This window comes from Mobula birostris, chromosome X, assembly GCF_030028105.1.
Source record: "Mobula birostris isolate sMobBir1 chromosome X, sMobBir1.hap1, whole genome shotgun sequence".
Lineage (NCBI taxonomy): Eukaryota > Metazoa > Chordata > Chondrichthyes > Myliobatiformes > Myliobatidae > Mobula > Mobula birostris.
Window position 1 is genome coordinate 71,390,218 of NC_092402.1, and position 15,737 is coordinate 71,405,954.

Here is a 15,737-nt window from a genome sequence, read left to right on the forward strand (position 1 = left end):
TCAACAGACTCAACAATGGAATCAGCAACAATCCCAGGAATAACAATTACAAAAGGGAGGACCTGAGAGAATGAACAATATGCTTTGTGGACCGGAATGGGACATGCTCACACACTTCTTTCCCAAATAGTTCACTGGAGAGCTCCATGATCCAAAGCATGACTCAGCAGCTGGTCCTATTGAGGACCTGCAAATATTTCTATACTGGTCAATACAAAAGAACAGATCAGATGGAGAAGAGGAAACACCAGCAAGAAATCTCAAACACAAAATTCCTCAGCACTACCACCACAATCACAAAAATCATGGACCAGTTCATCAGTAATGACCCTGATGGGGAGTGAAGCAATAAGGCAAAGAGAGGTGTTCTTGACATGATTTCCTGATACCAAGAACCGCTTCATAAGGGTAAACTTAAGCTGTCAAATCTCAACGCCTACTTAAAGAAACCAAAGTTAGAGGAGGACACAGAGTCTGGTCTCTCCTCTGAGATGTAACCACCATCCACTTCCCTCCACTGCTGCTATGATGTGTTGCTGCTCCACTGATGTACAGGTTAGGCCTATCTGCATGTTTGTTACTCCATGCATTAGTGTATACATAAGATAATACATCATAAATCACAGGTTTGATTTATTTTTAATTAGGTACACATATCTATTTACATAATGTTATAATGACCCCACATACTTCTGATTTACACAGTGCTCCATCTCAGAGGAACACATCCTCAGTGTTAAGCAGGATCTGAATGTATACAGGTGGCCCCCGTTTTCCGAACATTTGCTTTACGACACCTCGCTGTTACGAAAGACCTACATTTGTTACCTGTTTTCGCTAACAGAAGGTGCTTTCACTGTTACGAAAAAAGGCAGCACGCGCCCGAACAGCCATGCTCCTCCCCCGGAACTGCATTCGAGCTGACATTGCTTAAACACATGCTTTATCTTGATTTATTTTGTGCATCAATTTGCAAGATGAGTTCAAAGGTATCGGAAAAGCCTAAAAGAGCTCGTAAGGGTGTTACACTTAGCGTAAAACTAGACATAATTAAGTGTTTCAATCGTGGTGAATGAAGTGAGGACATTGTCCGCGCGTTGAACTTGCCTGCGCCCACCATTCGCACTATTTATACGCAGAGAGAAAGAATTTTGAAAGCTGCCGATGTTACTGTTGGTTCTGCTCGTAGCAAAGTGGTCTCACTTAGTCGGCATCCAATAATGGATTAAATGGAAAGTCTAGTGCTTGAGTGGATTGATGGGTGTACAAAACGTGGTGTTCCGTTAAGTTTTCTTATACTTAAGGAGAAATCAGTCAGTCTTTTTAATAAGCTGAAACAGAAAGCACTGAACGATGGTGATGAAAGTGTTGCGAAAGTGGAATTTAAAAGGTCGTCATTGGTGGTTTGATCGGTTTCTGAGGCGAGGGCAGCTCCATAGTTTAAGCAGTGGTCCCCAACCTCTGGGCCGCGGACCGATACGTTGCCGCGAAGAATGCAGTGGTAGTCAGAACGCACCCAGCACATCTTTGACTCACAGGTGAAGTGTCGCCTCACCTGGAAGGACTCTTTAGGGCCCTGAATTGTAGTGAGGGAGGTGGTGTCAGGACAGGTGTAGCATTTGCTCTGCTTACAAGAATAAGAAAAAAGTCAAAATCAACAAGCTAATTAAATAGGTGCCGCCCGGCACATAAATGTTGGCCCAGATCAGGGGCGATTGGCAATTGCATCAGGTGCTTATTCATATAAATGTTTAACTGTGACAAAACTGCAATTTATTGGAGTCTTCCCGAGTCCGGTAGGTGAAGCTACACGGTACATACATTATTTCTACTTTATATAGGCTGTGTATTTTTGTGTTATTTGGTATGATCTGGCAGCTTCATAGCTTAAAGGTTACTGGAGAGTGTTTCTCCGAGAGTGCTTCCACGAGATTTTCATTGCGCTAGACAGTGCTGCAGAAAAGTATTTCTACCTTATATTGGCTATGTATTAATCATATCATTCCTGCTTTTACTATATGTTACTGTTATTTTAGGTTTTATGTGTTATTTGGCATGATTTTGTAGGTTATTTTTTGGGTCTGGGAGCACTCAATTTTTCCCCATATAAATAAATGGTAATTGCTTATTCACTTTATGACATTCCGGCTTATGAAAGGTTTTATAGGAACGCTCTACCTTCGGATAATGGGGGAAACCTGTACTTCATGCAACCTTGAGATTCATCACCTTACAGGCAGTCACAAAACAAAGAAATCCAATAGAACCCATTAAAAAAATGGCCATCAAACACCCAATGTGCAGAAAAAGAACAAATTGTACAACCATCAAAAGCAAGCTAACAACTGAAGTTCACAAAAGCGTACCTATAGCCACAAAATCAGTCACTGTAGTCTTAGGTCAGTGCAGAGACGAGTCAACCTCACGAAGCAGCAAGCTGCACTGGCCTGTACCTCACCTCTGGCCCCGACACCCTGACCTTTCAATCTGGCCTAGCATTCAAATCAACCAAACCTCACGCCATGCCATCGGACCTGAGCCCTGCTGCTTTGAAATGCTCTTGGGCCTGGTCCCATCACCTCAATTCGCCCCTGCACCCAACCTTCCCAATTCGGTCCAGAACTTAAATCGATCAAACCTCATTTTTTTTCTTCGCTCTCTGGCCCCACTGTCTTGACTGCCACATCGAATCACCTCCATGTCTGCTCCAACTATGGCCAAACCTCAGGCTGTTCCTGACTCACAGGCCCAGCCCCCTTGATTCAAACCATACACACTTCACAACTGTCCTGCACCTTTGAGACTTCAGCTCACACCACAAAAATGCCAGGTTGTACAGGCAATTCAAAAACTCAACTCCACAAAAAAAGTTGCAGGCTATCCATTGCAGTAACCACTTACTAGAGGAAAAAAATGAAATTAAAGTAGTTATTAATATTTCATTTTGTTTCCTGCCAGCAAGTAGTTGCTCAGCTTCACCATCACCATCTTAAACCAGACATAGTTAAAGTTATACAGCACAAGAAGCAGGCCATATGGCATCAATTATCGACATTGACCAAGTTGTCCTCCTGAGCTAGCCCTATTTGCCTACATTTGGCCCATATCCCTCTCAACCATTTCTTTCCCTATACCTTTCTAAATATTGTTCAAACACTGTAACTGTATTTACCACTACCACATCCTGTGGTAACTTGCTCCATTTAACCACGATTGTGTGAAAAACTTGCCCCTCGGGTCTCCCAACTTAAACCCATGCCCCCTGGTTTTAAGATCCCTTACTCTGGGGGACAAAATGGCGACCATCCATCTTATTTATACCTCTCATGATTTTAGAAACCTTCTTAAGGTCACTCCTCAAGCCTTGCCTACTTCAGGGAAAACAAAAAGCCACAAGACGTAGGAGCAGAATTTGGCCGTTTGTCCCATAGAGTCTGCCCTGCCATTTCATCATGGTTGATCCATTTCTCTCTGAACTCCAATTTCCTGCCTTCTCTCCATAACTTTTCACACCCTGACTAATCAAGAGACCATCAACCTCTGCCTTAGATATACTCAATGAATTGGCTTCCATAGCTGCCTATGGCAGCAAACTCCATAAATTCACCACCTTCTGGGTAAAGAAACTCTTCATCTCCATTCTATTTTGAGGCTGCGCCCTCTGGTCCTCGACTCCCCCACCATTGGAAACATCCTCTCCACATCCACTCTATCAAGGCCTTTCAACATTTGATAGGTTTGAATGAGATTTCCCCCCCCCCCCACCCGGCCATTCTACTAAATTCCAGCGAGTAAAGGTCCAGAGCCATCAATTGCTCCCCATACTTCATTCCCGGAATCATTCGTGTGCACCTCCTCTGGACCCTCTCCAATGTCAGCACATCCTTTCTTAGATAAGGGGCCCAAAAATGCTCACAATACTCCAAGGGAGGCCTTATAAGACCTCAGTAATCTCTCCTGCAACTCGATCCCTTGTGAATCTTCTAGCTTAACCACATCATTCCCAAAGTTTCTGTTCTACAACACTCCCAAAGGCCCTGTCATTCATTGTATGAATCCTGCCCCGATTTAATTTCTCAAAGTGCATCACTTAATACTTGTCTGAGTTTAATTCCACCTGCTATTCCTTTGACCAATTTCCACAGTTGATCTGGATCCTGGCATATTCTTAGATCAGGGCTTCTCAACCAGGATTCCTTGAAAAATCATGGCTAAAAAAAATAAAAATAAACATTGTTCTTCAAACTTCGCGCAACTTGCGTGCAAGCGCTTGCAGTGGTGGGCAGTGACTGAGCAGCTGTTAACAATCTTTCATCGAGGTCTCTCAGCCCAGTATGGCAGTGCACAGTAGGACCGTATTTATTTGGTTGAGTTCATTCTCAGTTTTTGACATGACAGAGAGGAGGCGAATCTCCCGCTACGTACAGAAATCCGATGGAAGAGTTCTCAACAGGGTGTTTGAACTTAAAGGTGAATTGCAGGAGTACTTTTAAAAAAAAGTATGCCAGATTTTACTGAGTGCTTTGAAGATGAAGAATGGCTGCAGAAATTAGCCTACTTAACAGCCATTTTTCATCACATGAACCAGTTGAACAGGTCTCTGCAAGGCCCTGGAGAAAATGTTTTGACTTCAATGACAAGATTCTTGGATTTAAAAGGAAACAATCTTTGGCAAAATCATATTGCAAAAGAAAATCTTGAAATGTTTCCACTGCTGCTTGGGCGTGAGGAAAGATATCAGAAAGTCTCGAGTCTTATTGAAAACCACCTGGAAGAACTGCAGAACAAAACTGAATAGTAGTTTTCAACACAAGTGAGAGACTGGGTAAGGGGCTCCTTCTCTGAATCTTCTGCTCAGCCCGATATCCTGACTTTGAGAGAAGAGGAAGAACTTCAGGAGCTGCAGTCAAGAGGAGATTTACTGACCTGCCCCTGGACAAGTTCTGGATTTCTGTGAAGGAACAGTATTCTGCCATTCATAGGAAAGCAATGAACATTTTGCTGCAGTCTTCAACTTCTTACACGTGTGAGCAAGCTTTTTCTTGTTTAACAAGCATCAAGAGCAAGGATAGAAATCATCTCATTTCAGATGAAGGTGAAATCCATATGTGCTTATCTCAAGTTCGACCCAGAATTCAGTATTTGGTTAGCAGCAAAAAAAAAAAAAAAAACAAGCACAGGTTTCACAAGCTAGGCCTATATTTAAACCTGACCATGTCACTTAGTAAGAAAATGTTTTCTCCAAGTCCTGTGTAAAATTGTGTCTTGGGCTTACGGTTTTCAGTGGCTTTACTTTTCAACATTGTCAATAAATTTTCACGTTGTAAACAGCATTATTTAATATCAATTTATAACCAGACAATTTTAATTTAATTAAATTACCAAGCCTACCTTTAGAAAAATTAAATCCCATTTTGCCTTAAGCCAGTTTTTTTAACAGAAACTTATTATGTTTGCCTTACGAGTTTTTAAAGTTTATGAAAGGGAAAAATTAATTTCAAGAAAGGCAAGCTCAATTTAACTACCTTTTTTTTTCCAAGGGTGGCTAAAATTCATTCTCTACTCAAAAGAACATTGAGAATTATTTTTGGATTAGTAGATCTACAACTTACTGATTATGCTGATGTACTTTGAGCTCTAGTATAATAATTTTTAATGCAGGGGTTCCCAGACACCTGAAAATTATTTCAAGGGTTCCTCCAAGGCAAAAAGGTTGAGAAAGGCTGCCTTGGACACTTACCCTTGCAAGCAGAGCAAGTGCCACACCTGCCCTTACACCTCCTCCCTCACGAGCATTCAAGGCCCCAAACAGTCCTTCCAGGTGAGGCAACACTTCACCTGAGTCTGCTGGGGTCATCTACAGTGTCTGGTGCAGCCTCCTGTACATCAGTGAGACCCAACGTAGGCTGCAAAACCACTTTGCCAAGCATCTTCGGCTACCCATTTTAATTCCACTTCCCATTCCAACATGTTAGTCCATGGTCTCCTCTACCACTGAGGCCACACTCAGGTCAGAGAAACAATACCTTATTTTCTGTCTGGGTAGCTTCCAACCTGATGGCATGAACATCGATTTCTCAAATTTCCAGTAATGCACCCCCCTCCAACCCCTCTCCCTCATTATTCCCCATTCCCCTTCTCTCCTTACCTGCCCATCACCTTCTTCTGCTGCTGCTCCCCCCCCCTTCCCTTACTTGCATGGTCTTCTGTCCTTTCCCATCAGATTTCCCCCTTCTCCAGCTCTTCATCTCTTTCACCAATCAATTTCCTAGCTCCTTACTTCATCCCTCCCCTGGTTTCACCCATCACCTTGTAATTCTTCCTCCCCTCCCCCCAACTTCTTACTCTAACCTCTTCTTTTCCAGTCCTGATGAAGGGCCTCAGCCCAAAATGTTGACTGTTTACTCTTCTCCACAGATGCTGCCTGGCCTGCTGAGTTCTTCCAGCAATTTATGTAATTCTTTACTGTCCATTGTACTATCAATTTCATGTCATTCACTCTTGCTTAAACATGCCAATTGCATTCACTATATGGATGAGAATATAGGTGACAAACAGAGGACACAACAGCAATCCCTGAGGTACACCACTGGTCACAGGTCTCGTCTGAAAAGCAACCATCCATTACCACCCCTGATTCTTGATCTCCAATTCAATTGGGTAGCTCACCCTGGATCCCATGTGATCTTACTTTCTGGACCAGTCTCCGATGTGAGACCTTGTTAGAAGCCTAGTCCAAACAGACAATGTCTACTGCCCGGTCCTCATCAATCCTCTTTGTCAACTCTTTAAAACAATCAGTCCAATTTGTGAAATATTCAGCACAGACAAAACTATGCCCACTATCCCTCAGGAGAATTGCTGAATTCTGGTAGATCCCATCTTTCAGTGTTCACTTCAGCAACTTAACCATCACTAATGTTTGGCTAACCAGCCAAGAGTCCCCTGGTTTGTCACTGCAGCCATTTTTTTAAATAAAAGGGCATAATATTAACCACGTTCCATCAACTCACAGGCCAAGAAAAATACAAAGATTCTTGCCAGGTCCACAGCAATTCCTTCCATTGCTTCCCACAGTGTCACAAGATATACTATCCAAAAATGGGCTTTATAGAGAGAATGAGGAATTAGATACAAACACTCTACACAGACTTCATAAATGCAGTCCAAATTAAAGCATAAGGAACAGAAATTTTGCTATTAGGTCTTCAGTCAGTTAATTTCCATTTTGTGTTTTTTTTTAAACAGAATATTTTGCTGAATCCATCAGGAAGAATGTGGGCATAAGAGGGGCAGTAATGCAAGTCACATCGACAAATTCACCACTTTCTGCTCAGACCCATGGTTGGGTCGCAGGTTCATGAGCGCCTGCAACCATTTGAGATAGTAACGGGGCCAAAGTTAACCACAGGAAGATTTCACCCTTGTGCTTGAGCAAATGGCTCTTTACCATGTCGTCTGACTACTTACTTGAAGCTGCTAGAAATGTGGCTCAGAGGAGCTGGCATGAAGTGTCTGGAATGGACAGCAAAAAAAAAAAAGATGCTGCTCTCTTTCCATTCACCAGATGCAAGATGCTCTAGGTGATGTAAATGTGACCAGTAATGTACTTCTGGACTGCAGTCTGCAACATCTTTTAGTTTGGAAATCCAACACGAAGCCTATCCAACAGGACATCATGGACAAGTCTCCAGAAGAAAATTAATACTCAATATAGACCTCATTTATGCCTTTGCCTTATGCCTTACAAGGCACAAAATGAAAGACTGTATGGCGTGCCACTCCTCACACAGACATTAGGTGGTCGTTGACTCACAAAGAGTTCATCCGCCCTTTGACAGGTTTTGTTTTTAGTCCTGCTGGGTGAACGACGCCGGCCCCCTAGGCCTGAGTTGACGTAGTAGTAGTAGTAGACGACCTCATTGTAACAACCCCCTTTCTGTGTTGCTGCATCAAGCCATCTCTGGAATCGCCATGTATCACTTATGTGCTTAGGTTCTACCTGTCCCTTGTGAAGCAAAGGATGGGCTAAGTCTTGTTGTCACACAATGTTCTATTCAATTAGACATTTCTGTAGTATCCGTCATAGAAAAGTTTCTGCAGGGAAACACTTCTGACTACCAATCATCCGGCAGCAGGTCAGCACCAAGGATTCTGTAGGCTCTGAAGAACACAAGGAATCCCACGGGGTGATTTGCTAAGCAGATTATCCAAAGCATTCAGCAAAACCTCACCACCAGAACTCACTTAACTGACAGTGAATAGGACCATCCCAATCAAGAGCTGACCTGTGTAGAAAAGTCTTGCTTCCAATGCACACTGCCCATAAGCTGGCTGTGGTACAGGCAAGATCATTGTCCAGCTCACTGTGGACAATATGCCAAGGTCTGGAAAAAGACACAATGGTCCTTGTCATCCCCAACAGCTGCATAACAGAACACTTGATCTATGGGCTGTTACCAAGGATGCATACCAAAACAAACAAACTGATTGTGATCTATCAAAAACTTAGTAAATGGCACACTTTGATCCCAAAACCTGTTGGTCCTCAGTGTAGCCACCATAGAGGTTTCAAAGGGAACAGTCAACCAATAAAGATCTATTTATTCTTACTCTTGTCCACACAGTAAGTTACCTCCTAGAATTCCACCTTCTCTAACCTTGTTCATCAACCCTTATGTAACACTACGTTGAAAGCATTCAAAACAAAAAGCAAAAGCACATCTACTGGCTCTCCCTCAACTACTACACTAGATAAATCCTCAGTTTTGCAAAGATACCCCACAGAAACAAATCATTCCATGCCAACCATCAACTGCCCACCTCCAACCTTAATCCCTCCTTTTGCTATTCTTCCCCCAGTCACACCTACCATTCACTAATGCAAGGGGCAATGTACAGCAGCCAAATGACCTACCAATCTGCACATATTTAGGAGATGAGAGAAAACCAAAGCAAGAAAAAACATACACACTCTCAGAGAAAACATGCAAACGCCACATTTTTTTGGTCAGCTGCTGTCAGGATTGAACCCATGTCTCTGGCACTGAGAAGCAGCAGCTTTACAACTGCCACTAAACTAGTTCAACAAAAATCCATGTTGACTCTGCTCATCATGTATTTTCAAGGTGTCTCAATGTCACCTTTTTTTTTAAAAAAATGAAAGATTCCAGCATATTCCGGGCTAACAGGATGGTAGCTTCCTGTTGTTTCCTCTTCCTTCTGAAATGGTAAAGTTACATTTTCCATTAGAAGTTATGAAGGTGATAACCATAGGACCTGCCATCTCAAAAGCTACCCCCTCCAAAGTTTAGGGACATTGATCATTTATTTTCAGGCTCAATGTTAGAGTTTTCCATACTAATATGACTTGTCATAAAAAAATCTCCCATTTGCAATGCAATACACTCTTTGATACATATTCTTTTTTTTGTAAATTCTATGATGGATCATATTTCTCTACAGCTCTTAAGGTCTGTTTTAACAGTACTCACTAATATCATCTCTATCCATTTTCTTTGATTACCTAAATTCTAAAATGTTCCCATTAGATACAGTATTATGCACCTTGGTCCAAAGGAACCATGTCTCATTTGGCAGTACACATGTACAGTCGAATGATGATAAACTTGAACTTGATCTGTTAAGATGACTGGCAGTGCATTCCACACCCCAACCATTCAAAATAACAGATCCCCATGCCACTTTTGCTTCTTTTGACAATTACCTCCATTCCTCTCAAATTCTTGATCTCTGCCACTGGGACTATCTTTTACTCTTTCTACTGTCCATTTTCAGACCTCCTCTCAACATGTTCAGTTCCAAACTTTTCTACCCACCCTCTCCCCCCCCCCCCCAAGTCTACCCATATAAACCCCTTTCACACCCTTTTGAAATACTTAACATCCTTTCTCTGGTTTTGATATCCAGAACTTAAGACACAAAACTCCAGCTGTGGCCACACCAATGTCAGATAAGTGATTATGAAACAGTACAGCACAGGAAAAGGCCCTTCAGCCCACATATTGTGCCAAACTAAACAAGCACATCAAGGCATGCAATTTAGTCTTCCCAAAGAGAGCCCAGATTGTGTCCAAGAATGGATGCAGATTGAATGCACAACTTTTCAAAGTAACAATGTTAAACTGATGGTAAGAAAGGAACAAACATTACACTTACTCAAAACATCACACAAAGATTGCCAGGTAAAATTATTAATTTTATACACTTCAACAGTATTAGATCAGAACTTAATTTCCTGAGCCATTTATAGAACAAATGCACGACCCTTTTCCACAACTCCGTGAATCATCCATTTATGAAAGGCAGTAGGTTCTTTTCCAAAAACAAGGCAAGACTGCATTGCACAGTTGCCGTAACTCATCTTAGAATGCTCCTGGTTTCCCCTAATGTATAATTGAGAAAACGTAGGGCGCAGGAGTGTGTGCAACGAGGGTAATTTTCTTGCCTAAACTGAGATTTGTGATACTGGGTCAACGAGGTGGGCGGGGGAGGGGAATCTGACATTCCCCACCATACCGTAGAGGCTCACATTCCCCCCCTTCCTAACCCCTCCCGGGGAGCAGAAGTCACAATTCTGTAACACTCCTTGGTGTCACATCTGCGGCCTTCGCGGTCCTGCTCTGGTACTCAGGCGGACGGCAGTACTGGGCCGCCACCTCACCGCTATGCCAGTGCTGGTATCGGCAAATGGGCCGGGAACCGGTGTACGAAGAGCTGCGGCCTGTGAGGAGAAAAGGAACCGACAAGGCGGGCAAACCACCACCAGTCACAGTACCACGCCGAAGGCCCCAACAAACTTTACCTGAACAGGTTCCTGCAGGACCGTCATCATCAACGACTTTCAATAAACACAGAACCAGCAACACACTTTGTCATCCCACACAACGCAGGCCAGAGTCGGTTCAAATTTAAACAGCTGCCGGAGCCCAACGGCCGGCAACACGACAGCGACTGAACCCGAGAGTGGCCGGAAATAGCCGAACGTAGCCGAAAGTTACCGAGTATAGCCGGAAATTGCCGAGCGCGACAGTTGGAATGTGCTTTTCCCCTCTGTTTTCTGCGGGTGTTCAATTGCTGGGAAGCAGTTAAAAGTACTTAAGCCTGTTTGGCAGCAGTTGTGATTGCTTACACTTTATAAGAGTAGAGGCGGGAGCGTATGTGCAGGTATAGAGCGAGGAAGAGGTCTTGTGACATGGTGGCATAGTTACATGGTAAGTGAGGCCCGGGAATGGCAACAGGAACCAGACGACGGGCGAGTGAAGAAGCTTCCACGATTCAAGATTGTTCAATGTCATTTCCAGTACATAAGTGTAGAGGAAAACGCAATAATTGCTACTTCGGATCTGATGCAACACAAAAACCCCCAAGAAAATAAAAAATACAATAAATATAAATACATAAAATAGCTTATAAACATGTATTAATTATCTGTGCATAAGGTAACTCTTGACGGGAAATGATAAAGTATTGGTGGTGGGTTAGTGGGTGGAGGTGTTGATCAACCTTACTGCTTTGGGAAAGTAATTGTTTTAGAGTTTGGTGGTTATAGCGTAGTTGTAATGTAGCCTCCACCCTGATGGGAGTAGGGCAAACAGTCCACAAGCAGGGTGAGTGGGATCCTTCATGATGTTACTGGCCCTTATGTTTATATACTAGGATATATGTTGGAGAAGCAAGATCATTATATACCCATAAGTGATCAGGAATCTTCCAAAATTCAGTTTCCTTGGTACCTTACACAAACAAGAGAAAATCTGAAGATGCTGGAAATCCAAGCCCGAAATGTCAACGTACTCTTTTCCACAGATGCTGCCTGGCCTGCTGAGTTCCTCCAGCATTTTGTGTGTGTCTCTTGGTACCTTGGCATTTTTGCCCTTAACTTTGGGTGGAAATGGACAAGCTCAGCAACTTACAAATCTCTTTCAGGTTTCTTATTCCAGGTTGAATTACTTGGTCCATCATCCTGATGCCTTATTCCTCATTCAAGTTTCTCCAAACTGAGGAAACCACCCCTTGTAATCTAGGCAAACACAAGGAAATCTGCAGATGCTGGAATTTCAAGCAACACACGTAAAAATTCTTTCAGTTAGTCCTGACGAAGAGTCTCGGCCCAAAACGTCGACTGTACCTCTTCCTAGAGATGCTGCCTGGCCTGCTGCGTTCACCAGCAGCTTTGATGTGTGTTGCTTGTAATCTAGCTTGTCAATCCCAGTCAGAATCTTTCACTCATTCTTTCCAATTTGATTTGAATATTCAAAGAGATCTAAATAATTGGAGAATGATACTGGAAAAATCTGTAAAAGAGGCAAACCAGCCACACGAAAAAAAAATCATCAGACAGAAATTCTTTCCTCCAGTAAAGAAAAGGCAAGATCTGACAGGTGTGTGGAATCTTAAAAGGGCTCATTTATGTCATGTAGAGATGTTGTTTCCACTCACAGACAAGACCAGCAATTGAATCAAACCACTGTTACAGACTGAAATGTAGACCATTTGGCCCATCAAATCTGCTCTGCATGGATAACTTATTATCCCACTCAACCCCATTCTCCTGCCTTCTCCCCATAACCTTCGACGGCCTGACTAATCAAGAACCAGCCACAAAGCCATCAATTCTGGCATCCAAATCATTGACATATAATGTAAAAAGAAGCAGTCCTAACATTGACCCCTACAGAGCAGCACTAGTCACCTGCAGCCAACTAGAAAAGGCCCCCTTTTTCCTACTTTGTGCCAGTTAGCCAATCTTCTATCCATGCTAGTATCTTTCCTGTAAAAATCATGGGCTCTTATCTTGTTTAGCAGCCTTGAGTGTTGCACCTTGTCAGAGGCCTTCTGAAAATCCAAGTAAACAACATCCCTCACTTCCATTCAGGGTCCTAAACAGTCCCTCCAGGTGAGGTGACACTTCACCTGTGAGTCTGTTGCAGTCATATACTGTGTCCAGTGCTCCCAGTGTGGCCTCCTGTATATCGGTGCGACCCGACGTAGGTTGGGGAACCGCTTTGCGAATCACCTTAGCTCCATCCACCAGAAAGAGCGGGATCTCCCAGAGGCCACCCATTTTAATTCTGCTTTCCATTCCCATTCTGGTATGTCTATCCATGGTCTCCTCCACTGTTGTGATGAGACCACACTTAGGTTGGAGGAACAACACCTTATATTCCGTTTGGGTAGCCTCCAACCTGATAGTATGAACATCAATTTCTCAAACTTCTGGTAATGCCCCAACCCCCCTCACCATTTCACATCCACTTTTTCCTCTCTCACCTTATCTCCTTGCCCGCCCATTGCCTCCCTCTGGTGCTACTCCTCCTTTTCTTTCTTCCATGGCCTTCTGTCTCTTTCACCAATTTACTTCCCAGCTCTATACATCCCCACCACGTTCAGGTTTCATCTATCACCTCGTGTTTCTTTCTCTTCCCCCTCCTTTCAAATCTACTCAGCTTTTTTTTCTTCAGTCCTGACGAAGGGTTTCAGCCCAAAACATTGACTGTACTCTTTTCCTAGATGCTGCCTGGTCTGCTGAGTTCCTCCAGCATTTTGTGTGTGTTGTTCCACTGCCTCTCTTTTGCCCATCCTGCCCGTTAATTCTTTAAAGAATTCCAACAGATTTGTCAGGCAAAATTTACCCTTAAGGAAACCATGCTGACTTTGGCCTATTTTATCAGGTGCCTCCAAGCACCCTGAAAGCTCATCCTTAGTAATGGACTCCAACATCTTCCCAATCACTGAGGTCAGGCTAACTGGCCTATAATTTCCTTTCTTTTCCCTCCCTCCCTTCTTGAAGAGTGGAGTGACATTTGCATTTCTCTAGTCCTCCAGAACCATTCCAGAATTGAGTGATTCTTGAAAGACCATAACTAAATGCCTCCACAATCTTTTCAGCTACCTCTTTCAGAACCCCGGGGTGGAGTCCATCTGGTCCGGGTGACCTATCTACCTTCAGACCTTTCAGCTTCCCAACCACCTTCCTCTTAGTAATAGCAATTACACTCACTTCTGCCCTCTGACACTCTTGAATTTATGGCATACTGCTGATGACTTCCACAGTGAAGACTGATTCAAAATACTTACTAAGTTAATCTGCCATTTCTTCCTCCCCCATTACTACCTCTCCAGCATCATTTTCCAGTGGTCTGATATCCACTTTCACCTCTCTTTTACTCTTTATATATCTGAAAAAAAACTTTTGTTATCCTCTTTTATATTATTGGCTAGCTTCACATTTCATATTTTCTCTCCTTATTGCTTTTTAGTTGCCTTCCCAATCCTCTAACTTCCCACTAACATTTGCTCTATTATATGCTCCCTCTTTTGCTTTTATGCTGTCTCTGACTTCCCTGGTCAGCCAAGATTTCTTCATCCTCCCTTTAGAAAACTTGTTTGGGATGATTTTATTCAGTGCCTTCCGAATTTCTCCCAGCATTGTTTTTCTGCCATCCTACCTGTTAATGTCCCCTTCCAATCAACTTAGGCCAACTCCTCTCTCATACCTCTGTAATTCCCTTTACTCCAAGGTAATACTGATACATCTGACTTTATCTTCCTCCTTTCAAACTGATGGATGAATTCTATCATATTATCATCACAGCCTCCATAAGGTTCCTTTACCTGAAACTTCCAAATCAAATCTGGTTCATTACACAACACTCAATCCAGATTTCCTTTTCCCTAGTGGGATCAACCACAAGCTGCCCTATAAAGTCATCTCATGGGCATTCTATAAATTCCTTCTCTTAGGATTTTCCCAATCTATCTGCATATTGAAATTCCCCATGACATCGTAACATTGCCCTTTTAACATGCATTTTCTAACTCCTGATGTAATTTATCCCCCACATCCTGGCTACTGTTTGGAAGCCTGTATATAACTCCCATCAGGATCTTTTTACCCTTGCAGTTTCTTAACTCTACCCACAAGGGCTCGATATCTTCTGATCCTATGTCACCTTTTCTAAGGATATGATTTCATTTTTTACCAACAGAGCCATTCCACCCACTCTGCCTACCTGTCTATCCTTTCAATACAATGTGTATCCTTGGATGTTAAGCTCCCAACTATAATCTTCTTTCAGCCACAATTCAGTGATGCCTATAATGTCGTACCTCTAAATCTCTAACTGCACTACACGATCATCTACCTTATTCAGTATAATGTGTGCATTCAAATATAACATCTTCAGTCCTGTATTCATCACCCTTTTCGATTTTGCCCCCATGTTACACTTCAATTCATCCCACTGATTGCAATTTTGTCCTATCATCTGCCTGTCATTCCCCTCCTCACAGTCTCACTAACTCTGCATCTACCTACATACCAACATCCTTATCCTCAGCCCTACCACTCCAGTTCCCACCCCACCCCCCGCCAAATTAGCTTAAACCCTCCCAGCAAACCTGCCCACAAGGATATTGTTCCCCCTCGGGTTCAGGTGTAACCCATCCTTTTTTTACAGGTCGTACCTTCCCAATGACCCTGAAGTCTGAAACCCTGCTGCCTGCATCAATTCCTCAGCCACACATTCATCTGCTAAATTACCCTATTCTCACCCTCACTGACTTTGCAAGAGTGATCAAATTAGTTTCTCAACAGTCATTTCAAAGCTTTTGCCAAGTTAATTTTTTTTTGTAAGTGATGGTTGAATTGGCTTCCATACACTTCTGAACAATGAATTGCAGGTCATTACTGTTTACCGTATTAGATGAAAAAT

The 15,737-nt window shown here is 42.9% G+C and overlaps 1 protein-coding gene across 4 annotated transcripts in view; it reads right to left on the reverse strand.

Annotated features, from left to right (window-relative positions):
* Positions 1–10,983, reverse strand: part of cdc27 (cell division cycle 27) — a 121,919-nt gene extending 110,936 nt beyond the window's left edge. For all 4 annotated transcript variants that reach the window (XM_072249281.1, XM_072249284.1, XM_072249282.1 and 1 more), the window contains exon 1: positions 10,826–10,983. In XM_072249281.1, the coding sequence (XP_072105382.1) occupies positions 10,826–10,855 (30 nt within the window). In that variant the 5' untranslated portion in view covers positions 10,856–10,983. The remainder of the gene's footprint in view (positions 1–10,825) is intronic.
* Positions 10,984–15,737: the final 4,754 nt, after the last annotated feature.